The sequence below is a fragment of the Anas acuta genome, chromosome 21, assembly GCF_963932015.1.
Source record: "Anas acuta chromosome 21, bAnaAcu1.1, whole genome shotgun sequence".
NCBI classification, from domain to species: domain Eukaryota; kingdom Metazoa; phylum Chordata; class Aves; order Anseriformes; family Anatidae; genus Anas; species Anas acuta.
This window is the reverse complement of record NC_088999.1, coordinates 6,521,272-6,548,160: the sequence shown is the minus strand read 5'-3', so window position 1 is coordinate 6,548,160 and position 26,889 is coordinate 6,521,272. Positions and strand designations below refer to the sequence as shown.

At 65.0% G+C, this 26,889-nt stretch overlaps 1 protein-coding gene across 3 annotated transcripts; it reads right to left on the bottom strand.

The window, feature by feature from the left end:
* Window positions 1-722: 722 nt before the first annotated feature.
* Window positions 723-25,559, bottom strand: DLGAP3 (DLG associated protein 3). 3 transcript variants are annotated; one of them, XM_068657930.1, is made up of 12 exons: window positions 25,275-25,559; window positions 10,613-10,692; window positions 7,173-8,253; window positions 6,147-6,352; window positions 5,488-5,554; window positions 5,109-5,343; window positions 4,273-4,613; window positions 3,937-4,022; window positions 2,748-3,172; window positions 2,425-2,516; window positions 2,173-2,316; window positions 723-1,793 (listed from the first exon to the last, which is right to left on the bottom strand). In XM_068657930.1, the coding sequence occupies exons 3-12, from the start codon at window positions 8,193-8,195 to the stop codon at window positions 1,575-1,577; spliced, it is 2,838 nt and encodes a 945-aa protein (XP_068514031.1). In that variant the 5' UTR covers window positions 8,196-8,253; window positions 10,613-10,692; window positions 25,275-25,559; the 3' UTR covers window positions 723-1,574. The 3 variants fall into 3 exon arrangements, with proteins under 3 accessions (XP_068514031.1, XP_068514029.1, XP_068514030.1); XM_068657928.1 differs by having other exon boundaries at window positions 5,488-5,602; window positions 25,275-25,558; XM_068657929.1 differs by lacking the exon at window positions 25,275-25,559 and adding an exon at window positions 21,163-21,332 and having other exon boundaries at window positions 5,488-5,602.
* Between the last annotated feature and the right edge of the window lie 1,330 nt (window positions 25,560-26,889).

The following is a 26,889-nucleotide window of genomic DNA, read 5'->3' as shown; positions in this document are numbered from 1 at the left end:
CCCCCCCAAAAGCAGCACCCTGCCTCCAAGCCACCCACACCCCACCCGCTGCAGGGTGGGGGGCACAAGCTGAGCCTTACCCCACCCCAAAATCCTGTGGGGTTGCCCCAGGCCAAGGCTGGCCACGGGTTTGGGGAGGTGCCCGGCACCCTTGGGAGCTCATGGGCAGGGTGCTGGCATGGGTGGCGTCCTCTCCTCCTGCCACCCACCAGAAGGGGAGAAGGGGGCTTGGGGAGGGCAGCCCTTGAAGGGGTCACAGTGCAGGCAGGCGTCCTTTTGGGGCAGGGGCTTTGGGAGCGGGCAGCGGGGGCCATGCCCCTTTGCAGCTGCTCTCCGAGGGCTGGCAGCATGGATACACCGCGTCCCTGCCCTCTGCGGGCTGTGCTCGGGGTGGGGACACCACAAATGTGCCCAGGGATGGGGACAGATGCAGCAGCATCCCTGAATTCCCCCCCGGGAAGCTGCCCTCGGGGATCTCCCGGATCTGCGCACGGAGAAAACAGAGCTGGAGCATGAGGGCTGTACCCCGGGATGTCCCCCGTCCCCACGGGGCACCAGGGACACATGATAACCCCATTCGAGGTGTCCCATCCCCGCGGAGCACCAGCAGCTTGGGGAGAAGGGGGGCACCCTGCAGGGAATTTCCATCGGCCCCACACCGACAGCCCTGTCCCCGTGTGGGGGGGACGCCGACGCCAGCCCCGGCCGGCAGCTCAGTGCCCCCAAACCAGGGCACTGCACGGCACCGGGGGGTCCTGCGTGAGCATGGGGAAGTCTCCCCGACACTACCACCTCGCTCGCACGCCCTGCACCAGCTCAGGGGGCCGAGGGGGAGCTGTCTGCCCTGTCCCCAAGGTGCTCCCAAATGTGTGGGCAGACAGATGGACGGACAGACAGGGGAATAGGGCAGGACGCCGGTGCTGATGCTCGGTGCAAGGGGAGCGGGGCTGGCCGGGGGGGGAGTTCTGCTGCTCTGGTCCGTCCCGCCCGCCAGGACACAGCTCTGGTCGTGTGTAGTTTCTGTTTTATTCCTTAGGTTATATTTATATACGTGTATAGGGCAGGGACCCCTGGGTTCCCCACGGGGAGCGGAGCGGGGGCTCCGGCTGGGCACGGGGCTGGGGGGCTCGAGGGGGACCCATCCCCACGGCCGCGGGATTGCACTGAGTTACAGAGAGGCTGGGGGGGGGCCTGCCTGCAGCCCCCTCCCCTCCCACCCAGCAGGGCTGGCGGCTCGGGTCACCTCTCCTTCGGACGGGACAGGGACCGAGGGGGGCCGAGGGACAGAAGAGCTGAGACACGGCCCCAAAAAGGGCAGGGGGGAAGGAAGAGCCCTGGACCCTGGCAGAGGCGGGCAGGGGCATGCGGACGGGGTGGGAGGGGGGGGGCTACGGGATGGGGCCGAACGGGGTTGGTGTTCATTCACCGTCGGATCCATGAAACGTCTAGGATAGAAAAAGAGAGAAGCTGTGAGTGGGCCAAGCTCTGCCCCCAGGGTGTCCCCGCGGCCCCCGATCACAGTGAGCGATGGACGCGCCGTCCAGTCCGGGTAGAAAAGCCGAGGCTCCCCCCTGTCACAGCCGGGTCTGCGCCTCAGGGATGTAGATCTCGATGCTGTCCGCGCTCTCGGTGGCCGAATTTTGGCGGAAGGAGGCGGCGCGTTTGGCTGCCAGGAGCCGCTTGCGAGCCTCCTGCCGCTGCCGGTCCACCGAGTCCAGCGAGCGCTCCTTCACCGGGTGCACCTTGGAGCGCGGCGGCTTCTTTGGTATCGGGGGAGGCACCTTCTTCTCCTCCTGCACGGACAACAGGGAAGCCTCAGGGTGGGCGCAGGGACAGCCTTTTGTCCCCTTTACCCCCCCATGCACGTGATGGAGAGGTGAGATGAGGCCGTGTCCCTTCCTACATCTCCGCGGGGCTGTGTGCCCGCAGCGTGCACGTGCACGGGATTGTGCCCGGCCCTTTGCAGGCAGCGCTGCCTAGAATCCGGCTGCAACATCGCTGCAACAAGGAATGGCCTCGTTTTTTTTCCTGTTCTTTGTTTTTCAAGTGGTTGCTGAAAGCACCCGCTGGTGCTTTCTGCCGGCGGCAGCAGCAGTTTGGCCACAGATGTGTTGGGGGAAGGAGAAGGGAGGGACGCGCAGCAGCACCAGCCCCGTGCCCCCCTGCCCTTACCTTGGGCTCGATGATCTTCCACCCGTTGGCCTTGAGCTGCTGGAGCTCCGCGAACTTCATGCTGACGTCCTCGATGGAGAGCTGCAGCAGGTCCCAGAAGCCAGCCAGGTCTTGGAAGGTGGGCACTGGGAAGGCATTGGGATCCTGCGGGGACAAAAGGGGCCACGTCATCCCACAGAGCATCGGCTCTGCTGCCCCCCAGCCCACCAGGCTGAGCCTCAGCCTGCCCCAGGAGGGTGGACGGGCACTCACCATGTTCTGCTGGCAGAGTCGGTAAAACTGCTGCACCTTCTGGGACATGAGGAGCTGGGCGCTGCCCACGGCGCTCCGGATCTTCTCCAGGACTAAGGCAGGGCACAGGAGAAAACAGACGGTCAGTTCTCCCACGGGGACATGAGCATCCCTTCCCCATCGCTTGGCAAGGACCCTGCTCCATCGTTTGGGGTCCCCAAATCCTGACCCCAACCTCTTCAGCCAAGTGGCATCACAGGGGGGGTGCGCCAAGGTGCTCTACAGGTGAGAACCATGCCAATGCAGCCCTAGGGGACCCCGACCCCATAAACAGCCCCACTCACTCTCCTCCGGCAGGTCGTAGTCCTCAGCCTCCCGCTCCATCTGCTGGCACCAGCCCTCCATCTTCTCCACCTCTGCCTGCAGCAGTTTGATGAACCACTCACCGTCGCGGTGGCACGGGGAGGCACGGCCGGAGTCGGGGAGGCTGCGGGAGCCCCGCTCCACCCAGGCGTCGCGGCGGGGCACCTCCACCGCGTCGTACTGCATCTGGTAGTCCTCCCGGTACGCCCACTGGCCCTGCGTGTGCACCGTCTTGTACACCGCATACTGCCGGCCGGATTCGGGCTCCGAGGAGTGCCGCTGGAAGGGGCGCCCGAACTGCAGGGCTTTGTCCTCGGTGGCCACAGCCAGGCCGGCGAAACCCTCCAGCTCCAGGTCCGCCTGCACGCCCGCCGTCACGCTGTTGGAGCGCTTGAAACGGGCTCGCCTGGGGGGAAAGGGAGCACTTGGGGACCCTTTGGGTGCAGACACCAAGGATTCCAAGGGTCCCGAGCCAGCCAGGATGTTCCTGCCACCCCTGTCCCCTCGCTAGAGCCATTGTGGGTGTTTGTGGGGTGAGGGCGGCTCGCAGGTGGGGCTGGGGATGCACGCTAGCTGCGGGGACAGCCCTGAGCGGCTGCATCTTGCCAGGCCCTCATTTCCTGTGCTCTTAGCCCGTTTCCATGGCTACCAGTGCTGGACGGTGCTGGAGGATGCTGAGGAGCATGCACCGGGGTGGGTGGGCACGGACCCAGAGCTGGCTTCCTGCGGGCTGTGCAGGTTCACAGGCTGTGAGGCTCACAGCACTCCCACCCCGGGCAAAAAATCACTTTTTTTTTTTGCAGAAAAATGCAGAGGTTTCACCTGGGCCTGGGCCAGGTTCCAAGCCCAGGGCTGAATCCCAGCAAAGAAGCCCCCAGCACACTGTGGGAGCAGGAGAGCCCCTTCCCCGGGCTGTCCCTTTGCAGCAATGGGGTGTGAGTGTGAAGGACAGATCCTGCCTGGGATGGGGATGGTGCCGAGCCCTGGGGGCATCAGCCGGGAGGAGAGAGGGAGAAGATGCTGTGGGCAGGAACCACAGGGACACAAAGCTTTGTAACTGGGGAAAAAAAAAGTCACAAAGCTTTGTAACTGGGGAAAAGCCACGGCCAGGAGAGCTTGGCAGGGTTTGGCACAGTGCTCGGGGCACGGCACGGCCTGGCCCCTCGGTACCTTTTGTCTTCCTCCACCTGCACCCCGATGGAGTGGAACTCCCTCTGGCTCCGGCTCTCCGTGTCCGAGTCAGAGATGGCCTCAACCTGCCGGGGACAGAGGGAAAATGAGCAGGAGGGCAGCCCCACAGCTCGGGCACTTCGGTGTGCAGCACCGGGAGGAGAAGGATGCACCCTTGGGTGAGCAAGGGTGAGCTGGCAGGCACAGGGGTGGCGTTAGGGCCACCGTGGGGCCACCAGCAGCCAGGGGACGTGCAGCAGCCGCTCAGCATCACCCGCACGGCTTGGGCAGACTTGGGACGAGGGGCTCAAACCCGGAGGGAGGAGCGAAGCCCACCTGGACGCCGATGGAGGGACGCCACTTCCTCTGCCGAGCCAAGCTCCGCAGCTCCTCCCGGCCGGGGATGGCCTTGATGATGAGCGTGGAGGGCTTGGGGGCGGCGCGGGGCTGGACGGGCGGCAGGTCGAGGGACACGGCCGTCACCTTGGAGCTCTCCAGGCTCTCGGCCGAGTTGCAGCGAGCCGCGGCGTCTTTGGACCAGGCGGGGCTGCGGGCGACCTCGCCGGGCAGGTAGCTCTCGTGGGCAGATTCGGTGCTGCTCTGCGCCGTGACGGAGATGAGGGGCTTGGCTTTGGTTCCTGGAGGGATGGGAGGTGGAGCTTTTCTGTAACTGAAAGCTGTTGTGGGAGAGGCGCAGGATGAAAAGGCGCGTGAAAACACAGACACTTTCTCATTTCCGACCGCGAGCGAGGGTCCCGGGGAGCGGCGCCCACCTCCTCCCGCAGCGAAGGGCCCACGGCCCGGCTGGGTTTGCACCTCGGCTGGCACAGACCAGCGGGACACAGACACCAGCTCAGGACAGCATTTCGGGACCCCAAGTGGCCATTTGGCCAGCTTATCCCCAAAAAGGGATGGGAACCTTCCCCAACCCGTGCTGGATAAATTACCGCAGCATGCAGAAAGAAGGGGGAAAGAAGAAGGGTGAAGGACAGCAGATGGGCGCTGGGGACACGCAGCAGACCCCAAACGAGGGGCTGAGCCATGAGCAGGATGCTCGCACCCCATGCCGGGGGCTGCACGGGGGCAAAAGGGGAGCAGCAGCCCTGGGGCGAGCAGGTTGGGAAAATGCGGGGACCCTCGCGCTGCGGTGCCCTGCCACCCCCGGGACTCACAGGTGCTGGGCTTCAGGATGCTGCTGGTGATGGGCGGCCCCGGGGGGGCCGACATGGAGAAGAGCGAGAGGCAGTCGTCGTCCTGGGAGCAGCCCGCCTGGATGGCCCGCAGGTAGCTGTGGCTCCGCATGCGGAAGCAGCCGGGCAGATCCAGCGCCTCCACCGCCTGCGACTCCACCTCGCCGAAAACGGACTCGCACACGGCCTCGAACTGGTGGTTGAGCTCGTCGTTGATCTGGGGAGAGCGGCGGGTGATGCTTGGGGTGGCGAGGGATGGGACGGAGCCCGGCGGGGCAGGAGATGCTCAGGGGGGCATCTGCAGCATCTGCCCTCGGTCCCCACCTTGGGGACACGTCCCATCTGGGACAGGGGGCCCTACCTGGCCGGTGGTGAAGGAGCGCCCGTAGCCCTGTCCCCGAGGGAGCATTCGAGGTGGCGTGCCGCAGCTGGGACAGTTACAGATATATGAATCAGAATAGTGCCTACTTGCAAACCTAATGAGAGACAGTGGGAATAGAAGGGATCGCACCACAAGCAACACATTCCAGCCGAGCGTTTGGAAATGCAGCCGCAGCAATGCCCCCGCAGGCCACCACTTGCCCCCCGAGCTCTTGTGAAGACCCCTTCCCACCTCCCCAACTGGCTGGGGGCTTCCCGGCACCTGCCAGAGGTCAAGACTGGATGCAGGTCTCCAAAATCATTGTGCTGCACCACGCCTGCCTGGTGCTTTGCTCTCTGGCACAGAGATGCTCAGGGTGGGGTCCCCATGGCAGCCCCCCCGAGGTGGAGCTGCCCCTGGCACGTGGCTGTGGGCTCTGGGCACAAGCGGTGGCAGCAGCGCATGCAAGGTCCCCGCTGCAGCTCTGCACCCATGCACGCAGCGAGAAGCTGCAGCGAGCGCTCCTGGCAGCCTTGCAAAATCGTTTTCCCCCTGGATCTGGATATTTTGCAGCCGCCTTGTGGTTTCACCTCTTCTCCCAGCCTTCGCACGTGGCTGCGGCCCAGGATCCCTCCCCAGAGCCCGGCACCAGCCCTTACTTGCTCCTGGCCTGGTCGGCGCTGGAGGAGCGGCGGTAGCTGTCCCGCCGCGTGGCCGCCCGGGGCGGTATTTTGGCGCTGGCATCCGAGTCGGCGCTGTCCTCGTCGCCCATGGCCTTGATGTAGCTGCCGCTGCGCATCCTCCGGCAGGGGATCTCCCCGTCCTTGCCCACCGCCGGGTACCCGCTCCACTCATCCTGCGGCACCTGGGGCAGGAGGCGAGCGTGGGCGCGCGCGGTGCCATGAGCCAGCCCGAGCCTGGTGTGCGGCACGTGCGGCACCGCTCCTCTGCCCTCCCTGCCCCAAATCCTGGAGGGCTGCTCCTTCCTGGCAGCCCCAGCTGTGTTCCCTGCTTGCCCTGTATGGGATTGTTTCCCAAAACCTGCTCCCACCTCGCAGCCCCCCCAGCAGGCACGGCTGGGCCAAATCCCCCCCATGCCAGCGCGGCCAGCCGGCTGGTGGCCGTGCCGCCGGCACCACGGGGTCCTTACCAGGCTGCGGTGGCAGGATGGTGTCCCTGGGCCATGCGGGGAGGGCGATGGGGCCGGCACCCTGCCCTGATCCCCCTGCCACCACCCGCCCTCGGATTGCCACTCACTGTCTCCTTCCCCCGGGAAAGGGAGCGAAGAGTTAATTAGCTTTTAATTGGAAGGGGGGTGACCTAGAAGGGAGCCTGGTGACGTGACGGGCCAGGCGGTGGCACTGGGCCAGGCACTAGAGGGATAAAAGCCCAGATGAGGGAGAGGGCACAGGGCTGCGAGGAGCCTGTGCAGGCAGCGCTGCTTCGACCCCAAAACCCAGAGGACTACGGGGCAAGAGACCACAGAGGGGCTCTGCGAGGAGACCCTCAAGGAGACGGGACAGCCGCAGCAGGACAGGATGGAGCTGTGCTGGGGACAGGGAGCAGAGCTGGCATTGCGTGGCCCCACACCGCCAGGGCTGGCCAGGATGGAAGGACCCAGCCCCAGCTCATCCCACAGCATCACCAGCAGTGGTCCCGTGGGGCAGCCCTGCCCGGCCCCTCACCTGCAGGTACTGGTAGGCTCTGTCTTTGGCCTTTGCCTCCTGAAGCATCAAGGTTTTCTCCGTGCCGCCGGCGCTGGGGTAGGCTTCGCGGGCTTGGCTGACAGTCATGGTGTGCCAGGCACTCCTCTTGAGCGTCTGGCCGTCCAGAGACATGGACATGCCGGCGCAGGCCAGGCATTTTCCTTCCCCACCGCTCTTTAGACTCTTCAAGGTCAAGTCTCTGAAGGCACTTTCGGGAGCGTCCACGCAGTACTGGGTGCCCTGGTCCACGGCGTGCCGGCCGGACACCATGTAGCTGCTGTCGCTGTCCAAATTGTCATCGGAGCTCCACCAGCCCATCATCTTGGACCGGTGCCGGGAGTCCACCTTGCGGTCCTTGCTCTTGCTGCGCTTACCGTGGCGGGACTGGTGGTGGTGGTGGTGGTGGTGGTGGTGGTGGTGGTGGTAGCCGTCCCCGCGGCCGTCCATCTTGGTGCCGTTGTAATCCCGCTTGGCCGGCGCCTCCAGGGAGTGCGACTTGGCGAAGAGCTTCTGGACGGAGTGGACGAGGTGACGGATGCGGCTGGGGCTCTCACTGCGCGGCTCGGCGCCGCCGGCCCGCGGGTACTGCAGGGTGTGGAAGCCGTCGTGGTGCAGCGGCAGCTGCTTCTCGAACTGGTCCAGCAGCGTGGGCGGCAGGCGGTTGATTTTGCCGGCGGGGTGGGCGGTCGCCATGCATTCGTCGCAGGAGTCGTAGGGCTGCTGCTGCGCGTGGTGCATCCTCGGGAAGGTGCTGCTGGCGCTGCCGGAGGGCGGCTCGCTCAAGGCACCGCCCGGGCACTCGCCGGTCGCTCCGGGGCTCCGCGCCGGGCAGAAGGGATGCTCCAGGGAACAGGGCTCGCTGGGGCTGAGGAGGTACGGCTGCCGACCCTCGGGGCCGTGCGCGACGTAGTCCGCGGGATGCTCGCAGTCCTCTGGGATGCAGCGGCAGCGGTGGCCGGTGGAGTGCTGTGCCTGGCTACGCTCCCCATGGTAGCCCTTCATGGTGTCAGCACCCGCCCCGTAGCCTCGGCATCCTGCAGGGTTTTCCCTGCGGGCTCACCTGCGGGGACAGGCATGGGTACACCGTCACAATCCCCTCCACCATCCCAAAACCCCCGTTCCTATAGAGGTAAAGTGTTTGGGCTGCGCTGTGTGAACAAACCGAGGTGGGGAGGAAGCTCCTGGGGCAGGATCTGGCCCCAGCTGAGCCCCTAAAATCCCACCTGGGGTGCTGGGGACCCGGACAGCCCGGGGCATGGGCAGGCAGCGGTGCCAAGCACGCACGGGGTTGCGGGGCTGCCCGGGTGGATGCCAAAACGCGGGGATTTCTAAGGAGAAGCAGCAGCCGGCTACGAAGCATTCAAAGCAGATAGCTTGCAGACGGTGAGGGAGGACATTTCGACATCATCAGAAACTTGTTTTCTTCCCCGACACCAAATATTATGAAGTGTTTTTCCATTAGGAAAACGGTTCTGGCGGAGTTTTCCAGCCGTCGCGATTCACAGAGCCGCTAATGAGCTGGAGCGGGGAGCGGGACCGGGGAGGGGGGGGTTGCCGCGGCGCTGACATCTCCATCCAGCCCATCCTCCCACCCAGCCGCCCCCCCCTCATCGACAGCAGCCCCCTCGACACCTCGCGTTCCCCCAGTGCCTCCATCCTGTGCCACCACGTGCCCAGGCAGCGCCGCCGCGCTCGTGTCGCTCTTGTTTAACCATTTCCTTAAGCAAGAGCATCACATCAGCCCTGCTGCTACCCAAGTGCCACTGCCTGGTGGCTCCGGGGCTGGCTCTGTCCCCACCATGTCCCCAGCTGCACCACGGGGCCGTGGGGATGCCCAACCCCATAAGCACCCCAAGGGGGTTTGTCTTCCTACAGCCCCTCCAAGGCCCTGCCTTGGGTACGACTGTAAATGAGGAAAGTGCTTATTCTCCAGCGTAGCTTGGCTAATTAACAGGCATCAATTAATGCTCGTTATCATGTTTAGCGAGGGCGACTTGGGCACATCCAGCCCGGGTAGAGCATGGGAACGGAGCTGTTGGATGAGGAGCTGGGGGGGGGGGGGATGAGAGGATGAGGGACCCCCAGGATGGACAAGGATGCGCAGGGATGGAGGGGGAGAGCTCTGGGAGGGGACAGGGACTTGACGCCTCCGAGCACAGCACGGTGGGGGGGAGCGTCCCCCCCCCCAGCAAGCCTCTCCCCTCGCCTTTTTTCCCAGCTTCAAGGCTGGATCGCTCGGTCCCGCTCATCATCCTCCCTCCCTCGTAATCCCGCTCCTGCTCTAACGAGGCTCGCTAATTGCTGCCTCTTAAGACGAAGGAAGCTGCAGCCGGCTACAAAAAAAAAAAAAAAAAAAATCAGAAATGCCTCTGCCCCTCCTGGGGGAGCTGCGGTGACATGGGCAGTCGGCAGCAGGACGGATGGACGGACGGACGGACAGACGGACGGATGGACGGATGGATGGACGGATGGATGGATGGATGGATGGGTGGTGACCACAGGCTCCCTCCCAGCCCCAGCTCTGCCTCCGCGGGCTGAGCTATCATCTCCCGCTCCCGGAGGGAAGTGCTCAGCTGATCCAAATATTGCCACCACATCAGGCAGAAGGAGTCACAACAGCCGAGCAGCCCGTTATTAGGAGCCGGGCGGGCTTTTGTGCTCGGCAATGGGAGGAATTAAACAAAGCCAGAGCTCCGGCGAGGCAGCGCCGCGGCTCCCCCACAGCTGCTGGCAGCAGGATGGGGACGGGAGCGCTCCTGGGGGGCTCTGCATGGGCAGCGTGCTTGGGGGGGGTCCCCTTCAGAGACCCGTGGGAGCCCTCCTGACCCCCACGTCCCACAAAATCACAGACTGGAAAAGGGGGAAGAAACCCAGCACCGGCTGAATTTCGTGCCATTTAACACCAGGGTAATTACCACCATTGGGAACCTACCACCCACACAATTATGTGCTAGGATAAACTGGAAGAGCATAATTACCATTACAAATAACTCACTTCTTGCCTTTATTGCATCCAAAGCCCGGAGAAACTCCCAGCAGCAATCCCCTCGCCACCGACTTTTGCTTCTGCGGCTCTCCTGCCCACCCCAGGATCGGGGGGGAGGACTGGGGCTCATAACCCCAGGGTGCTGCAGGGCTCACCCAAACCCATCTCCCCGCTTCATTTCCCACAGGGGCCCTTAGCAGAGGTGATTTTTCTTCCTTAAACCACCTGGGGAGACCTCAGCCTCGGCAGCAAGTACCTGGAGCAGCCCTGGCACCCCCCCGACACCCCAGTGCCACCCAGCACCCCTGGACACGCGATGGAGAGCAAACGGGATTGCAAATCCCGCTGCAAAACCTGGGTCTGGTGAGATGTTACAGCGCAAAATGAGGCTTTGCAAGGTTTCCAGAGAGGCAGGACCCGGCTGTGCACTCACCGCCCGGCGCTCAGGGGGATGCTGTCCTCATGACCCGGCCGCTGGCTCCTCCGCGCAGGGTGTCCCGGGGGCACCAGGGTCTGCAGGGAGAGGAAGCAGAGGGAGGAAGAGCAAGAGTGGTTGTCCCCAAAAAAAAGAGCCTGACCCAAATCCCTGTGGATTTTGAGCAATGCCTCCTTCCCTCCTCCGACCGAGGCAGTCCCATGGCCAGCGCAGCCCCGCACGTGTTTCGCCCGGCTACGCCCCAAAACCATCCCCAGCCACATCCTCTTATGCAATTCCCTGGCAGCGGGCGCCGGAGCCGGCCCAGCGGCTGCCTCGCCGTTGACTTTGATTTGCTCTGGATCCGGCCATATGCTCCACAAAGGCTCCTCCTGCCACCTCGGCTTTCCAGCGCGAGCAAAGTGATTTTTTACAGCCGCTCGCCCGGCGGAGGAGCGCAGCGAGGATGGCGCGAGCCCGGTCCATTCTGCTTTGCAAATTAGCGACAAGTTTGGCAGCGCGGTTCCTGCTGGGGATCTTTATGGCTCGTGATGAAAGCAAGAGAGAACAAACACGCAGCTTGAGCTCCCGGCACCGCGTGCGAGCTGGAGTCTGAAAAAAAAATAAAAAAATATGGTCTTCCCGCTTATGGAGCTGAGCAAATTTGATCTACAGTCGCTGGATGAAAATAAATACGGGATACCGCCAGGTCGGTTCCACCGTGCTTTTAATCTATTTACTTTTTCCCAACTAGTTGTAAGCGAGAAGGATTGTAGAAAGCAAACATTTTATTTTATTACTAATTACTCTGTTATTTTATTAGGCTGTATTAGTAAAATTTACTCAGCCTGAAAGAAAAAATGGGGGCTTAGTAAAGGAATCACCTAATTTAGTACATAATTCTGCGTCGAGTAATTATTTTCTTAAAAGTTGAATTAGCTGAAAGCAGCTCATGGATATTTCATTAGTTGTGTCAGGCAGGAAAGAGATAGTGTAATTAGTCAGAAGTTCGTCATTCCTGTAAGTAATTACTTTTCAGGGAAGGGTGAGGGCAGCCCCGTTTGGCTGCGCGCTCGCTGGATGGAGCCCACCAGGGGCCGGGGGAACCTCCCCAAAACCACGGGGAGGATGAGTGGAAGCACCGTGCTCCCCTGGAGGAGCCAGCTATGGGATCATCCCCTTCCCAAAGTGATCCCTGGTGCTGCCCCCTCATCCCAACCCCTCCTGGGGTCCCTCTCCCCTGGCCCTTGCCCCCCACCCTCAGCCCCGTTTGCGCAGAAGATGCCGCGGGTGCCGTGCCCAGCGCCGTGCCAGCGGCAGCGCTCCGAGAGCGCGCTCCTGTGCAATATTTATGATGCAGCAGGCAGGGATGGAGCACAGCCACGAGCAGGGAAGGTAGGTCAGGAGCTCCTGAGCAGCCGAACGCCGCGGCACCGAGCTCAGGCAGGAGCAGAGAATTCAGGGAGAACAAAGGCGGCTTCGCCCCGAGCAGGGCGCAGAGCGGGGCTTCCAGCGGCGCTAGCGCAGAGGGACGGGACCCAGCCCACGTGCTGCCCCGCCAGGCCTCGGACAGGCAGCCGAAGGAGCCCCAGGAGAAGGCAAAGTGGGACACCAAGCGAGCAGGATGCAAAGATCACAGCCAGCGTGCTCGGTGTGCTCAGGAAATCAAAGGCAGTTACCGAGAGCGGAACAAAAATAGAGGGCTGAGACGGGCCCTGCCGGGGAAGAAACCAAGCAGAAAGAAGGGGCAGAACCCAAGCAGAGGCAGCCTGGGATAAATAAGGGATGAGGATATTTTTTAAAAAGTCATGAAGGACAAATTCCAGCTGAAAAATTCCGAATGTGAGCAGTGCAAGCGAGAGTCACCGAGCCTGCTGAGAGGGGCCAGGGCAGCAGAGCCTCGAGCACCACGGCCGGGCACCCTGAGCCAGCTCCCGCTGCCTTCGTGCAGCCCCAGCACAGCCGCAGGCAGCAGAGCCTGAATTATTCCCCTTGACTGATGCCATTAATCGCAGGAGCTGTTTCAGCCCCGTGCAGGGCCACGAGCAGGACCCAGCAGGGCTCAGCACCGCTGGGGTGACCCCAGCTGGGGACAGCAAGACCCCGCTGTCCCCGGGGAAGGGCACCGAGCGTCGCTCTTCCCATCTGCCCCGCTCCGCACGAGGGGACTCCGAGGACAGGTTGTTTGATGGGAGTAGTTTATTAAGCACATGATTAATTTTGGCACCGGCACCGGCTGCCTGACAGCTCCTTCTCCCAGAGCTGGGGAGAGCGAGCGCGCGAGAGGTACTGCCTCTGCTGATGCAGCGGTTGGTGGGATGAAAAATCCTGCAATGCAGCACTGCTTCTTAATGAGCCATTTGTCTTTGAGTCTTCTTGACTCATTACCATGCCGGGAGAGGGATGGGAGTTGCCCCAAGTCCCCATCTGAGCAATTACTCCTCGAGCAGAGCGAGGAAATACTGCCACACCATGCCCCAGCTGCTGGGGATCCCGCACAGCCGCCAGCACCGGGACTCCCCGCCGCAGCGCCGCTGCCTCCGGCTGCTGCTGCCACCGGTGCCAGGGGGGGAGCAGGGCCCGGGGCCCCCGCTGCTGCCACAGCCTTGTGCTGGAGCCGATTCCTGGGGGCAGCAGCCGGGCTCTGTCCCAAGCTGGAGCATCCCGGTGCTGCAGAGGCAAAGCCAGAGGAGAGGGACCTCAGCACCCTGTCCCCGTGGAGCCCCAGCGCGTGGAAGTGCAGCAAAACCCTTCACAAACGGGAAGGTTTGGGGTCGGCAGCCACAGCCCAGGAAGAAATTAGGTGGGAAAGAAAAGGGCAGGAGGAAGGGGCTGGTGCGAGCATCCAGCGGTGGGCACGGGGAAGGGACGGGCAGGGTCACAGGGCCACCTCCTGCTCCCCGATGGGGCAGCCAGGGAAGCTCAGAGCTGGATTAACGCACGGCACCAGTGGCCGCAGGGTGCTGGGAGGAGCGAGTAATTAGGGATGAGTGAATAATTAGGACAAGGGCAGCTGGGAAGGAAGCGCACCTGGGCAGCAAAGCGCTGCGTGCCGGCGCCCTCCCCAGCAAACCATTTCCTCAACCTCCCCGCCACCCGAGCAGGATTTGTGTCCCCACGGGGGCTGCCACCGCCCTCCGGTGTCACCGCTGAGCAGCTGGCGCGGGGCTCAGTGTGCCCCAACGTGTGCCCATCGCTGGTGATGCCCACGGGCAGCTCCCCTCGCACGCACACCCAGCATCTGGCTGCACTGCCCGGGGCACAAACAGCTGGCACGCAGCCCCGCTGCCCCCACAGCGGCTCAGTAGAGGTGACACTGGGGTCCCAGCAGGACGGAGAGCCAACAGCACCTCTGGAAGCTCCCCATGGAGCCTTTCCAGGCACCTGGGATGTGGCAGCCCCAGCGGGGACCTCCCGGCTGCTGCCAGCTGTGCCACAGCCCCCGAGCTTGTGGCGGTGCCGGACGAACCCCCCGTCCCCACTCCCAGCCATCAGCGTTCCCATTTCACCCTCCCCATCCCCGCCGCAGCCGGCTCCGTTCCCACCGCGGGGAAGTGCTGAAGCGCCGCGTCTGCTCCAAAAGCCACTTAGCTCCCGGCCCCGCGGTGTAATGACTTAAGCCTGGGATCGTTGCAAAGCTGCTTTCGGGAGCTCAGGGCACGCGGCCGTGCCGAAAGGCTCTGAGGGGCCACCAGCGCTGCTCTGCGCCCTGAGTTCCCCCCTTCTGTGCCACCCCATGCCTGGAACTCAAACGCCGCCCAGTAAAACCAGTTCCCTTCGCAGCACCAGCCCCGTTTGGCCTCTCCCCCTGCAGCAGGCCACCTTTTAACAAGGAGGGTCTGGGCACGGTGCCACGGCACAGCCCCTGGTCCCCACCAGGAGGGATGCCCAAAGCCACCAAGCCCCCCTGCCAGGCTGCAGCCCCCACCCCGGGGCCAAGGGCTGGGAACGGGCGCCACGAGCCCACGGAGCAGAGCTCGGCAGTGGAGGACCCAAAGAGCCGCTTTAATCGATGGGCTTAATTTGCAAAGCTGATGAAAAGCTAAATATTTAACTACATAATTCGGCACCGTGCTCTCGGCGTGGGCCCAGCGTGGGGGCTGAGCGTGCGGGTGGGGGGGACACGAGGGCACTGCGGGGCTGGGGACACGGTCAGGACCCCGTTGGCACCGGTGTCCCCATCACACAGGGCTCGGGGGTGGCACTGCCCCTTGCCCCCAGGCTGGGCAGTGCCATGGGTGCTCTGCTGGAGGCGTCCCGGGTCCTGCTCCCCACCTGCCCCCCCAAGCATCCCACGGGAGCCACACGGGAAGGGGGAGCACGGCCCAAGACAGGGAGCTGCAAAGGGCAGCAGGACGGGCCCCCGCGGAGATTACACCCCTGAGAGTCCTGCTACAAGAGCTTAGAGATAAAAGAGATTTTGCAGGATTTACCAGCAATACAAATTGAATTTTTAATTTTAGCTGCGGGGGGCGAGGCAGGGCTCAGCCCCAGCAGCGCGCGGAGGGGCGCAGGTGGCCGGCACGGGGCCTCCTGGGGACTCGTCTCCAGTGCTCAGGAGAAAAAGATCAGAAAAAGATCATCACCAGGAGGCTGGGGGGGGGCAGGCAGCCCTGTGCTGGTGGGGCCAGGCCCCCCCTGCCCCTAATCCTAGCAGCCACTTGCTGACCACACGGCACAGCCTGGGGATCCCTGGGGATCGTCCCCAGTGCTGTCCATGCACGGCCCCAGTGCCAGGAAAACCCCAGGGGGGTGCCCAGAAGGGTCCCTGGCCCCCACTTTCCATCCTGGAGGTGTCACTTGGCTGCCTCCTGCTTTGCCACAGGAGCACAGGCTGATGGGCTGGGGACAGCAGGAAGGGACAAACGGATCCGAGCACCCTCCGGGATGGGATGGAGAAGCCCCAAAGGGGACCTGCCCCCCCTCCTGCCTTGGGGACAGCGCTGCACGGGGTCCCCATAGGGTCCCCACGGTGCCACCCAGCCGGGCCCCATCCTGCTTCACCTCCCCTCGGGTGCACGGCACCGGCGCAGGTCCCGCCGCGGGGCGGGCAGGGGGGGAGGACGGCGCAAGATGAATGAGGGAGTCGAGAGGCTAATGGCATTGTCTGGAAAGTAGGTCGTGTGCTGAGCAAAAAGATATTTATATCAAAGCTCGGTCCCCCGCAGAAGCTCCCGAGCAAGGCTCAGGCAGCGCCACGAGCCCACGGCCACGGCCTCAGCCCTGTGCAGGTGGCACCCTGCACCCCGTGGCACCCCATACCCCGACCCCAAAGCCCTGGCCAGGGATCGGCACCCGCTGTGGCCCTGGTTGGGATCTCCCGGTGCCCCGGCCGTGCCACTTTCGGGGTGGAAATTACAGAGGTCAAATTATCCTGATGGCGAGGGAGCCGCGGCGGCTCCGTGCCTCTCGCTGACCTTGCTGATAGCTGCGGGCACTACGCGAGGAACCTCTTGGGGTTATTCGTAACGCGGCTTTTGGTAATGTGCCAAAGGTCCCTGATGCTCCCCAGACAGGCAGACAGCACGGGGAAGGTCATGGTGGGATCTCGCAGCCCGCAGACCCCCGTCCTGAGGTCTCAGCCTTCCCCAGCCACATCCCTTCCTCTGGATGCCCTACACAAAAAGCATCGACCCCAAACCCAGCTCTGCTGTGGGTACCGACCCTGCTCCACACCAGCTCCCTCGTTCACACCCGCACGCTTCCCATAAACCAAAGGAACCATCCCAGAGCGCCTGGCTGGAGCCTGCCCAGAGGATTTTACCCTTTTCCCCTGAATTTCCCCCACCCCGAGGGCTGCGGACACCCCCCCAACCCCCAACCCCCACTCACCTGTCCCCATCCCACACCCGGGCAGCCTCCGGTGTGCGGGGCCGGCGTGGGAGCGGGTTGGTTTCCCATAATAGCTGTGTCGGCTGAATTTACAGCCTGGCTCCAAGTTATTAATAATAATGGCCTCACTCTTAAGTAGGGCTTTTCATCTGTCTCAAAGCCCTTTCCAGAGGACGTCTGCGGCATTATCACCATTTTATTAGCCTTTCGGCGGGCAGGAGAGCGAGGCAGGGAGGGAAGGGACGGCCGTGCCCCATAACAGGGGCCCCAAGGGGAGCGGGGACCCCAAAGCCACCCCATGAGAAGCGTGGCCAAATAAATGGGGACCGAACGGTGCCGTGGTGATTTACACGGGCAGCGAGCCCAGGCCCTGCCGCGTGGATAAATCCACTCGAGGCAGCAATAAACCAAAATCACCTCACCGGTAACCCGCCTGCTCCAGGGGCTGCATGGATAAATCCCGGCCCCACACCAGCTGGGGTAAAATTCGGGGTGTAAATCCTGGCAGAGCCACGGGCACAGGGCACCCCCCTGGACGAGCACCCCCAGCAGGTGCCCAACCACATCCTGACCCCTTGAGGTTTGGGATTTACGGCAGCCAGGTGGGACTGGGGCCGTCCCCAAGCCACCCCCGTGCGCCCCCGATCCCCGCGCTCCTCCGCTCCTCTCCCCGCCGATCGCGCCGGGCAGATTTATTTCCCTCTAAAAGTGCTTTGATCTGAAGTTATTTTTTGTTTACTGGCAACAAGGTATTGTAAATACATCTTTGCCGATAATTATAGAGTCTGGGTGCACACCTTCATCTCCATAAAATATCAGATGCTACAATTTGCCTGATTTAATGAGATTGGAGGCCGGTACGCCGCCGAGGTGAGCTGTAAACTTGGGGAGGGGGAGGAAACCGATTGGAAATGCAACGAAAAAAATGTTTCCCCCTCCTCCTCCTCCTCTTGGGGTGCAGCCCCCAGGACCCCACAGCCCCCCCTGGCACCCACCCCCTGCGCCAGCTCCCCGGGTAGGCCCAGGCTGCGCTGAAGCAGCTTCACGCAGGGATGGGCATTTAGGGCAAACGGAGCTTTTTATGCCATTTTCCTCATTAAAAACCCCCAAAAGCTCAGAGGGGCGGTGAGGCCACGCCGTGCACCACGTGGCGGTGGAGGTGCGAGGACAGGACACCGGGGTGGGGGGGGTGGCTGCTGCTGGCCCCATGCGCCCCAGCGGGGCCGGGCCACACGTGCCAAGGCTATGGGGTGGCTGTGGGGTGGTTGTGGGGTCCCACACCACGCACCAAGGGCAAGCTGGGGGGCTTGGGGGGCTGTGTTGGAGCAGATGGGGATGGGACCCGGCCTGCAGGAGCTCAGCACCCCTCGCCACGGCCGTGCTGTCACCCCCCTGCCGTGCCCCTCTCCAAAGGGGGACCCCTGGGCAGGGGGCTCAGCGTGTCCAGGCGGGGGTCCCCTCCCTGTAGGATGGAGGGGGGCAGCCTGGGAAGCAGCAGGCTCCTCGCCGTACCGAACACCACCGTTTCCACAGCAACCTTAAAGCCCTACAGCTTCCACCTCGCTAACGAACCTGCGTCGGTGACGTTCCCGGGGGACGCCGAGCCCATCAACCCGGCCTCGGGTCACGGCACCCCCTCCCTGAGCCCACCCCAAACCCGTCTCCCCCCCCCCAGACCCCGCACCCAGACCCCAGAGACGCGAGGAATTTGGGGGAGCTTTGCGCCCTGCAGGATGGGCACCCCAAAAACAGCCCCGCTGCCATCCAGAGGGCACGGTGACCTACAAACGTCAGGCTGATGGGTTAATTAATTTCCTCCTTCCTCGGGCCGTTATCAGCTGGAAGAGAACATCACCTGAGACTGTTAATTGGGCTAATTATTCCAGGTTCAGATTTTGAATAATTAGTTACTGTTGTCTCCAGCCTTACTTCCACAGCTCTCTAAAAAGGGCAGGCGCTTTGCAGGCTCCTGGAACAAGGCAGGTGCTGGAGAGGGCAGGGGGCTGCAGCGGGGTCCCAGAGGGTGACAGCCCTCACTGGGGACAGGAGGAAAGCAGGAGAGAAGTGGAGAGAGGAGAGCAGAGGGGAAATGCCCCCAAATCCCCCAGGCACCCAAGTGTGGGGCCAGGCTGCTGGTGCTGCCTGCTCCATCCTACAGCATATGGGGATGCTGCCCTAACCCAAGCTTTCCAATCCCCACTTTAGGAGCTTCCCACTCACAAAACACTCACAGTAAATTCCCCCAAGGGCTCGCACCGGTCCCCTCCGGGCATCCGACTGCTCCTCAGCTCGGGTCAGGCTCCCCTGGTAAAATCCCAGCCCTGTGCTTTCAGGAATTGGGATTTCCCCGCTGCATTTCCCACTATTCAGCACAGAAACGTGCTCCATCCAGGCAGGAGGGCAGGCACCCACCCTAAAAAGGCCACAGCCATACTGGTGCCTGCCAGTACTGGTGGTACTGGTGCCCATGGGGACGCAGGGACCTCCTGCCACCCCTCCTGGGACGTGGGTGGTGGGTGCCACCAGGTGGCCCGGGCAGGGCAGAGGGGTGAGCCGAGGCAATGCAGCCCCCAGCCTCCCCTACCCCATAACAGCACCTCACAGCCTCATCCCCCGCTATTAATAGCCCTCGCTAGCCTCCCTGGGAGGCCATTTGCATATTTGATTGCAACTCCGAGGCGGGGCAGGGCCCTTCAATCAGCCGCTCCCGCAGCCTCATTTGCATGGGATGACATTTTGTGCCGGGAGCGCTGACACCGCCACCGGGCGATGGGGACGTGGCTTGGGGGGGGTCCCAGCTCCCCAGCTCATGGTGCAGCCCCCAGCGCCCCACATCGGCTTCTCTGCACCCCGTTGGGGGGGGTCAAGCACTGGGTAGAGCCCCCAGCACCCCTCCAACCTCCCCAAAACCCCGTGGAGATGAGGGAGCTTTGGGTGCCCGTGTCCCCAGGTGGCCTGCGTCGTCGCTTCCCAGCCCGACCCGCACCCCGGCCCCGTCCAACCTGCCCAGCGGGGTAATTACCTGCCCGGCGGGGTAATTACCTGCCCGGCGGGGTAATTAGCAGCAGGGCAGGGTGTGGGGATGTCAGGCACATCGGCGGGTTGGCTGCTCGTCCTGCCAGCCCGTCTGGAGCTGCTGCACATCAAAGGCCAGTGGCAGGCTGGGATGGGAGGGTTGGGACGTCCCCAAGGAGACTGGGGGGGGTTCCTAAACCTCAGCGCACCCATCCGCATTCTCAGGAGGGACCCAGGGGACACGGGGACAGGCCACAGGTTGGCCACGTGGAGCTGGAGCAGTGGTTGGAGCAGCTGGACCCAGCACGGCCACGGGGTGCTGGGGTGCACAGCATCGCGGGTGGCTTCTGGCCACCACCAGGCCACCACCACGGCCACCACCACGCCACCCCACAGCCCCTCTCGCAGCCCCGGGGCTGGGAGGCAGCTGCAGGAGGAGCCAGGCAGCCCCAAAGCCCCGGGCACATGGGTGGGAGCCGGTGCCAGCGCTGCCCCAGGCCCTGTCCCAGGCCGCCCTCGCCTCCCCCCGGCTCTTGGCACCACGAGGTGAGCGCTCGGCAAGACAAAACAACCCCGGGGCGAGGCGTGGGATGATGAGGATGAGGATGGTGAGGATCAAGGGAGAGTTCTGCCGCTTCCCTCCCTGCTGCCTCAGTTTCCCCTCCCAGAACCCACACCGGCTCACCACAGGGGGGTTGGTGGCAGGGGAAAGCCACGCGGAGGGACCCAGCCGGGCTGCCACCAGCACCGTGCCGAGGAGCGGAGCGGAGCCAGGCAGGGCTGGAGGCACAGATGTCGGCACCGGCTGTGCTGCTCCCCGGCAGCGGGGCCGTCTGGCAGGCAGACAGACCTGGGGCTCCCCGGCTCCAGCAAGGGGCTGAGAGCAGCCCCCGGGGGGGCCCCCATCGCTGGCGCTCGCACTGGGGTGCAGCCCTGCCCTCCCCATGCCACCACGGCACACTCGCTCCATCCCCACCGGGAATCTGCTCACTGCCCTGCCACGGAGCAGGAAAATCCCTCCAGAAAGCAACGTGTGGGTAAAAATCACCCACCCCAACACACCCATCCCATGGGGGGGGGCTTGGGGAAGGATCCCCCAGCTCCCCAGCCCCTGCTCTCACAGCCCTAAGCCCTGGGCTCTGATCTCTCCGGCGCTGAGCCACCGCTCCCCCCGCACCCCCGAGCACAGGACGAAACCTCCGGCACGCGCACAGCCCCGCTCCCTCCTGCCCCTCCACCACGACAGGGACCCCCAGCACTCTGTGTCACAGTGCGGGGGGGCCTGGAGCAGGGGGCACTCACCTGCATCCTAACCAAACGCCCTCACGGAGACCACCGGGTCCACAGAGGTGAGCGCAACGCGTCCCCAAGGGCGAGCCCAGCTCGGGCGCAGCACCACCCTCCACTGTGCGCAGCCCCCGGCCCCAGCACGCACAGCACGGGGCTGTGGGGAAGGGAGGAGAGATTTTGGGGCTGGGCTGGGAGCTCCCCATCCCGGCCGGGCGAGCTCCGAGCTGCGCTGGGGCTTGTCTGGGCGAGGGCTGGCCGGGAGCCATACGCTGCACACCGAGACGAGGAGGTGGCTGCCAGCGAGGAGGGCTCAGCCAGGAAAGGGTTAGGACTGGCACCGCAGGGGAAAGAGAATCAGCCCCAAAGGGGGGTCCCGCTCAGCCCCCCACCCCACCCGGTGCCCCCTTTCTCCTCCCCTGCTCCCCACTCACCCTTCCCCAGCCCCTAAGCCGTGCAGTCGCCCATCCACACTCGCTGGGAGCTGGAGGATGTCGGAGCGGCGGCGGCCAGCTTCGCTCTCTCCCTGCCAAATCCCCAGGGGCTGCCCATGCCACGGCGCTGTCCCCAAGGGTCACGGCCACCCGAGGCAGTGCGGTGACCACGCTCCCGGCCGCCACCGGCACCTTCCAAGCCGGCGAGAGGCAGCGGCAGAGCCGGCGGCCCCGCTCTCGAGACACACCCCCGCGTCCCCACGCGCTCCAGCCGCCCCCGCGCCCCGGGTAGGGGCTGCCCACGCCGAGCAGCTCCCGCACGCCCCCGCGCCGTGCATGGCTGCGCACGGACGGCCACGCGGCCCCGCCGTGCGCACGCACGGCTGCACAAGGCACGCGGGCACCGCTGCTGCAGCGCTCTCTGCACCTGGACGGCCACGCAGCCGCTCCCGCACCCGCCGTGCGCCCCCCGCGCACGCCCCGGCGCTGCTACCCCGCGCCTCCCGCACGCAGCCCTCACCCCCGTCAGCCTCACTGTGCGCCCACGGCTCCCCAAATCCACCTGCACGCACCATGGGGATGGCTCCCCTCTCCCCCAGCCCCTTGGGGTCCTAGGGTGCTCGGAGCAGAAGCGAGCCGGGGAGCACCGTGCCCTGCCTGCTGCCCCGCTGCGCCAATGCCGGCAGCCCCAGCACGGGGCCTCCTCCTGCCCCACCATCACACGAGCACGGCGAGGCCAGCCACAGCCAGGACACGCAGCGTTTCCCCATCGTGTCCCCAAACGGAGGGGTCCCCAGCAGAGCCCCGTAGCCCCCCACAGCTGCAGCAGCGGGGCCGGGGCAGCGGCAGGTCCCCCCGCCAGGCATCGCGCCGGCATTCGGTACCTTTCAGTTTCCCGACGCGGCACCCCCGCACTCCCACGGCCAGGCTGTTCTCCAGCTCCGCTCTGCCCACCTCAAACTTCAGCTGATTCCAGCCCAAATGGCTCCTGGCCCCACCAGGAGAGGGGCCAGGTGGGGAGCGCAGCCCCTCTTACCCTGCCCAGCTCCCTGAGATGCTGCTCAGGGCCGGGCAGACCCCGGGTGAAGCACCGAGCACTGGCACCCGCGCCGCAAACATCTGCTCTTCCAGCGGCCTCATGATTCACAGGTTATTAATTGGGGCTTGGCAGCGCCGGGATTTGTGTTTGCATCCCCTGGCTTCGCTCAGAGCCACAACTCGCTGCCGACAAGCTTCGGGTGCCAGAGATGGAGCCAAAAGCAGCAATGCACCGGCCGCAGAGGAGCCGAGCCAGGACGGGCATGCGGGGCCGGGTGCCCAGCCGGGAGCTGGGTGCGGGGAGCAGCGCAGAGCCAGAGCCAGCACAACGCCTGCAGCAGCACCCAGGGCTCGCCAGGAGCCCAGCACCACCGGCAGCGGTCCCCAGGGGGGCTGTGGCCCCCGGGTTGTGGTGGGGAGGCTGCTGCCTCGGCTCCCACCCGGCTGCTTTTGGCAGCAGCCCTGGGTGCTGCTGGTGCATCCCTGCGAGCTGCCTGCCACGGAGAGCGCTTTGTTTGGGTAGGGTCTCCTGCCTGCTCCCGTGAGCAGCGCCGAGCTGCTCGGGCACCGGCTGCTAGCGAGGCTTCGAGGGAGAACCGCAGAGCAGCTCTCTGCTCGGGCAGCATCAGACAAAGGCTTTGAAAAGCCTCCTCCAAAGAGAGCCAAGAGAAATATGAATTCAGAAGCTGATTAGAAACCATGTCATGGCTCGTTCCAACTCCAGCATTTGGGGAGGAGTGAGCTGGCGGGGGGTGGGGGGCGGGGGGGAACGTGAAAAATTTAATTAGGATTTGGGGAAGGTTTTAGAGGCGCTGACACAGGGAGAGGCTGGAGCACATCTGCTCGTGGGGTGGGGGGACACCAGGTGCCTGGAGCGCCCCCGGCCCTGCGGAAAGGTGGAAAGCACAAATTAATTCTCCTTAATCTGACGGGCACTGGCTCTGCTGCCACGTGCTGCCGCCGCAGCTGGCAGCGAGTGGCCGACCCCGTGAGGCTGAGCCCCCACTCGGCACCCCACAGCTGACACCGCAGAGCCCCGAGGCCACGCTGATGGGCGCTACGCAGCTCCACGAGCCCGGGCACCTCTCTGCGTGTCCCCATCCCCTTGCCTTCCTCGCCATGCCCACATCACCTGCGCCGTGGGGTGTAGGAGGGATGCAGGCAGCCGCCTCCATCCACCCATCCCCGGGATCCATCCGACCGCCGGCCACGTGCCCTGGCCCCCCCGGCCCCCCCAGTTTCCCCGGCACGGCTCGGTGCTATTCTTAGCTCCCCGGCTCTGCGCCCTCGCAGGCAGTGGCCCTGTATATTACTATTATTGCTGGCTGCCAACGCCTCGAAGCAGGCAGCCAGGATCATGGTGGGGCTTCCACACCCCTGTTGACCTGTCATTCGGTCCCTGTTGGGGTTTGGTTTTCAACAGGCTATTTCAGGAAATCCAATTTTATGGTCAGGAGGAGCACAAGGCGCGCATTCTGAGCCGCATCCAGGCTCCTCGCCTCGCTCGCATCCAGATTTTAGCTTCGCCCGTGATGGAAACGAGGGCCAAGAGTCACCTTTGGCTCCAGATCCCAGTTTGTGGCTCGGTGGGATCCAGGGTTTCAGTTCAGCTGATGGGAGAGACGCAAGCGCCTGCAAAACCTGGAGCTGGAGCCCCCGCCGCCGCCGCAGCACCTGGGCACTGAACCCCAGCGCGGGGCCTGATCCTGCCCACGCTGCCGGGCAGAGCCCTGGGGACCCCACAGCAGCCACACGGCTCCTACTGGTCCTGGCACAGCTCAGCCCCGAGCTGGTGATGGGGATGCAGAGCAGGACCCCCCGTGCACCCAGCCTGGCACCCCCCTGCCCTCTCCTCCAAGCATTGCCAGGGCTCGGTGGGGTAACGCAGCCCAAAACGCAGCTCACGCCTCTGCCTTCCCCTTGCTGGTGCTCTCACTGCCCCCCTAACTGGGATGCTCTGCGCTTTGGTGGATATTTTTTCCCTCCTCTGCCCTCCAAATCGAGTGTGTCCTCGAGGGTCGGGGGCTGTGGCCGTGTGCAGGAGGATGCTCGGAGCAGGGAGGCGAGGGACTGCGATGGACAGGAAATGACATCCATTTCCTAAAGGAGAACCGGCCGCATCCTGCCCAAATTTACACCAAGGGAGGCCTCCTGCTCTCAGCCCGAGCTCCCACGGGGGCTGCTGGTGCCTGTGCCCGGCTCTGTCCCTTCCTGCACGCTCAGGGCTTCGAGCTGGGCCCCGGCAGGGAGGTGACGTGCGGGGTATCACGGGATGGAGAGCGGCGAGCGGTCCCGGAGCCAACTCGCTCTGCAGGATTGGCACCGGGTGGAGGAACAAAATCCAATCATCCAAGGGGAAGGAAGGCGACGAGAAGAGCGTGGCACCCAGACCCCGTGCACCCAAAATCTCCCCGGTCCTTGCCGGCGGGACCGGCTTGCACCACGAAGCCTGGGAGCGCGGTGAGAGCCACGGGGTGGCTCGTGCCCCATGGCACCCACCCGGCTGGGACCTGGCTCCATCACCCCACACCGCTTCCCTCCCACCCCACAGCTCCAGGGGCTGCTGAGAAAAGAGACCAAGGGGCTGGGGGGGGGGGGGGTCTGGGCCTTCCAAACCCATCCCCAAGCTCTCTGCAGCGGGGCGAGCAGCGGGATGGCCGGCATCACCCCACTGAGGTGCTTCCAAATCCTACCCTGCCCGGGGGGCACCGGGCGGTGGGAGATGCCGGGTGCCCCCCGCCCTCCTCACGGGGCCAGTAAATGCCCCCAGCCCCCCCCCCCGCACCCCATAGCTCCCCTCCAGCCCGGTGGGGCCGAGAGGAGACCCTGCGGGGCCGGGCACCTCGCGTGGCACCATCCCGCGTGGAGCAGCCCCGGGGAGCGGCGGGGAGGGCACGGAGCGCCCGGCGGGGGCGGCAGACGACCGCGGCTTCCCCGGGAGAGGCACGGGAGGACCGGGAGGAGCATCCCTGGTCCCCATACCCCAAAAACCCAGCACCAGCCCCGAGCATCCATCATCCTCTCCCCCCCGGTGCCCGCTGCCCCCCGCCGTGCGCCGCGCCCGCGGCTCTTACCCGGTGCCTACATCCTCCGGCCGGGACCGGGAGCGGGGCCGGTGCCGGTGCCCGGCGGCTTCCCCGGCGGCCCCCCCGCAGTTTTTTCGGGCACGGTTGGGCACGGCTCGGCCCGGGCCGGTGCCCCACGCGTGGGAGCGCGGCGGGCGGCAGCATGCGAGTGGCGGCGGCCCCGCAGTGCAGCGCCGAGCGGCGCAGCCACAAGACGCGGCGATGGATTTTCCCCGGGAGGCAGAGCGGGGAGGCGGCGGCGGCGCAAAATGGCTCCGGTGCGGCTCTGCCGCCGCCTCCCGGCGCCCCGAGACCCCCCCTCACAAAGCTCCCCCCCCGCCGGGGCTCGGCGAGGCCGGGGGGAGGAGGTGGAGGAGCCGGGGGAAGCCGCGGTGCCACGCGTGGGGACCGGGGAGGGGGGGGATGCCGGACGAGGGGTATCCCTCAGATCGTGGGCATCCCCCCCGGAGCCTGGGCATCCCCCCGAGGCTGTGAGCATCCCCCCCAGACCCTGGGCATCCCCCCCAGACCATAAGCATTGCCCCCAGCCCATGAGCATCCCCCCAGACCCTGGGCATCCTCCCCAAATCATGAGCATCCCCTCTCAGACCGTGAGCATCCCCCCCAGCCCATGGGCATCCCCCTAGCCCCTGTACATCCCCACAGCTCATGGGCATCTCCCCAGTCCCTTGAGATCTCCCCCAGCCTCTTGACATCCCCCCCAGCCCCTTGGCACCCCCCCCAGCCCCTTGGCATCCCCCCCAGCCCCTTGGCATCCCCCCCAGCCCATGAGCATCCCCCCCAGCCCCTTGGCATCCCCCAGTCCATAGGCATCCTTTCATCCCATGGGCATCCCCCCCCAGCCCGTGGGCATCCCCCCAGCCTGTAGGTAAGCCCCCAGACTGTAGGCATCCCCCCCAGACCATGGGCATCCCGCCCCCCAACACCTCCCCCGGGACCCCGCTTGCCTGCCCGGGTCTCGCTCCGGGGTCTTGGGGCTGCCCACGAGGGGCTCAGCCTCCCCCCGGGGCAGCCACGGGGCCGTCAGCAGCCGCCCGCCCGCAGAGCCCCTCGCACGGGGTGGTGTAATTTGCTAATAATAATAATTAAGGCGCGTGCGGGTTACAAGTGCAGCGGAACAATGAGCCGGTTAACGCCTCGCTGCGCGCGGTGGCGGCAGCGGCACCACGGCGGCACGTGCCCGGCCCTGGCATCGTGCCCTCCCCGAAGCCACCCGCTGTGCCAGGGCAAGAACACGGCTCGGGGGAGCTCCTGCAGCTCGGTTTGAAGCAGACGTGGCCATGGCTGTGTCCCAGGACGGCTGTGTCACCAGGCAGGTGGGCACAGCAGCTCCGCAGCCCCGTGGTCCCCATCGCTGTCCCACCCCGCTGAGCAAACCCTTGGGGGTCACCAGAGCCCAAACTGGGGCTCCCCAGCTCCTGGGACTCAAGGACACCCCCCCGGTAATCCCATTGCACCCCGTGTGGGTGAGCCCCAGCCCTCGTCCAGCCCCGCGGCGCTTCCACCTGGCACGGGGGCTCCTGCGTGCACGCGGGGAGCAGCAGAGCTCTGCCCACCTCCCTGAGAAGTTACATAAAAGGATTAATATTTAATGCGTGCTCCA